At 40.1% G+C, this 2,804-nt stretch overlaps 1 protein-coding gene across 4 annotated transcripts in view; it reads left to right on the top strand.

Annotated features, from left to right (window-relative positions):
* Nucleotides 1-2,804, top strand: part of Xpnpep1 (X-prolyl aminopeptidase 1) — a 64,837-nt gene that overhangs the window by 26,914 nt on the left and 35,119 nt on the right. The window contains exon 3 of one of the 4 annotated variants that reach the window (XM_023715556.1): nucleotides 1,950-1,993. The exons of the other annotated variants lie outside the window; for them this stretch is intronic. Within the exon in view, the coding sequence (XP_023571324.1) occupies nucleotides 1,950-1,993 (44 nt within the window). The remainder of the gene's footprint in view (nucleotides 1-1,949; nucleotides 1,994-2,804) is intronic. 4 annotated transcript variants of the gene reach the window in all.

Below are 2,804 nucleotides of genomic sequence, written 5' to 3'. Positions count from 1 at the left end.
GCTTATTCCACTGAGCCATCTCCCCGGCCCTTTCAATTCCTTTTCATTTACTTAAGCATGTTCTATGAACTAGTTTGTGGTCTGCTCTGAAGAGCATCTCATGTGTAGCTGAGAACAATGTTTATTTTGATGTTGTGGGGCACAGCACTTTGTAGAGATCTACTAAGTCCATTTGTTTAAATTTTAGATTCAGTTCTAATATTTGTTGACTTTTTTTATGGTACTGGGGATTGAACTCTCAGGACCTTGCACTTGCTAGGCAAGCACTTAGTCTACTTGAGCTATCACCTCGGCCCTTCGTTGTTGACTTTTTGTCTAGTTAGTCTGTCTTTTTATGACAGTGTGGTACTGAATTCCCCCAATACAACTGTATTAGTGCTTATTTAATTTTTTTTTAATGCTCATTAACATTGGTTTTATATAGTTGGGTGCACTCATATTTGTTGCGTATGTATTTATGGTTGTCATCTCTTCCTCTTGGATTGTTCCCTTTGTAAGAATGTAGTGACCTTCTTTGTCTCACTTCCTCGGTCTTGGCTGGAAATTCACTTTGTCTGCAAACAGAACAGCTACCCTTGTTTTCTTCTGGGTTCCTGTCGCATACAGTGTTGTTTTTCATCCTTTGACTTTCAGTCTGAATTTCTTTTTGAATTGAATGTGTTCCTTATATGTAGCATATTGTTGGATCTTGCTTCTTGATCTGCTCTGCCAGTGTGTGTTAACTGGTAAAAAGAGACCATTAACATTAATGGTTATAACTGATGTGCATTGACTTATGTTTGTCATATTGTTTTCCTGTTGTTGACTCCCCCTCCTTTCCCCGCCCCCTTCTGTTTAATTGTTTGCTTTGCCTGGTTGATTCCTTCTGCTGTGGTTCATGAAATTGTAGTCCTTGTTATGTCTTTCTAGAATGTTCTTCAAAACATTTTGGAGTGCTGTTTTTGTGGTCATAAATTTTCTCATGTTTTTTATCATGGAGGTAGCTTATTTCTCCATCAGCTTTGAAAGGTAGTTTTGTGGGGTATACCAGTCAGGGTTGGAGGTTGTTTTCCTTTAGAACTTGAAATAGTTTACTCCAAGCTTTTTTTTTCTTCCAATTAAAAAAACCCCTTATTTATTTACTTGGTGTAGGGTCTCACTATGCCTGCTTTTGGGGCCGACACAGTGCCCCTGGGGTTGTGAGGCCAGCATGGCACATGGTACCAGGGATTGAACTTGGGTCCTTGTACTTGTCAGGCAGGCGCTTAGACCACTGAGCTATCTCCCCAGCTTCCAAGCTCTCTTTGACTTGAGGGTTTGTGCACTGAAGTCAGCTGTGATTCTGATGGGCTTTCCTTTGTAGGTGATTTGTTTCTTTTTCCTAACAGCTTTTAAGATTCCATTGTTGTGTTGGATTTTTGGAATCTTGACTATGGCATGCCTGGCTGTAGATTTTTTTGATCGTGGGTAATTGGAGTTCTGTATGTTTTACTTACTGTGTGACAAATTATTTTTCTCTACCTGGGAGTTTTCTGCCATGACGTCTGTGAACAATTAAAAAAAATTTTGTGCTATCTCCTACTTTTTCACTGACTGCAGTCAACTTCAGATTCTTCTTTTATCTCATCTAACAGCCGCTATATTTACTTCTCATGATCCTTTGCTGTTTTTGTGAATTCTTTCCTTTCATGATTGCTAACCACAAGCTGTCTTCTTTATCTGAGATCCTGTTTTCACATTGTCTTAATCTGCTGCAGATACTTTCAATGGAATTTTCTCCTGGATGTCTGCTTGACCCTGTCTTATGGATTTAATTTCTTTTCTATGATTGGCTTCCACAGTTTCCTTAAATTCCTCTTTTTTGTGTGTGTCTGCTGTAGAGTCACTAAGCATAGTTTTCATTGTGAACATGTTCTCAGTTAACTCTTTTAGTATCTGAGAAGTTATTTCTGATTTGATTTTTTTTCTAGATCCTCATTCAGTTGCTTTGTTGTTAGCACTTCAGAGAGAACAGGTAGGTGACTTGCATTGTCCCACCTCATTGCCCCTGGGTTTATCTTTGATGAACTGGATTTTGGGTTTGCATCTTGCTTAAGTGTCCTCTCATTTTCTTCTGTTTAGCTTAGTTTCCTGGGATGATGCTTGTAAAGCATACATATCTGCTTGATGTGTATGGTGAGATGCTTTATTGCTAGTATTTAGAACCCTTAGGAAATGACCATGTCTCGGAGGTATTTTCTAAAGTTACTGCCTGTTTGGCCCAGCCCCTGGTTCTTTTGTACTGCGCCACAGTATAATCTGTGACCCTTAGTCAATCTCAGTCTTGGAATACCAGGAAGAGCAACAGTTTAGAACAATTATATCATGTTTGGCTATAATGGTAGCATCCAGCATCAGTCACAGCCTAGAAAATGATGAACTGAGGTAACCATTAATTTGCCCCTTTTCACCCTATGAAGTAGATTTGTGGTTATGTAACAAAACGTAAAACAGACCAGAAAATCTATGTGGTATGCAAGTCCGTAATATGTCCATTTTGTCCCCAGAGTTAAAGTTTATATTGGGTTGGGAGAAAATAGAGTAGTGGTAGAAGAAGAAGTGATTAGAAGTAAGGCTGGAGGACAAAGGGGGTCTCCCTGCCTTTGGGAAAGGGATGCAGAAGACTAGAGGGAAAGAGAGAAGGAAGAGATAAGAACAGAACAGGCCCATGGAAATAGGCTCAGTAGTCTAAATACCTGCCTAGGCAAGTGCAAGGACCCGGGTTCAATCCCTGGCACCACATGCGGTGCCAGTCCCACCCTGGGTGCACTGAGCCGATGACTGAG

Source organism: Octodon degus, unplaced genomic scaffold, assembly GCF_000260255.1.
Source record: "Octodon degus isolate 3935 unplaced genomic scaffold, OctDeg1.0 scaffold00042, whole genome shotgun sequence".
Taxonomy (NCBI): domain Eukaryota; kingdom Metazoa; phylum Chordata; class Mammalia; order Rodentia; family Octodontidae; genus Octodon; species Octodon degus.
The sequence above is the reverse complement of the archived record's forward strand: the minus strand, read 5'-3'. Positions and strand labels throughout refer to the sequence as shown.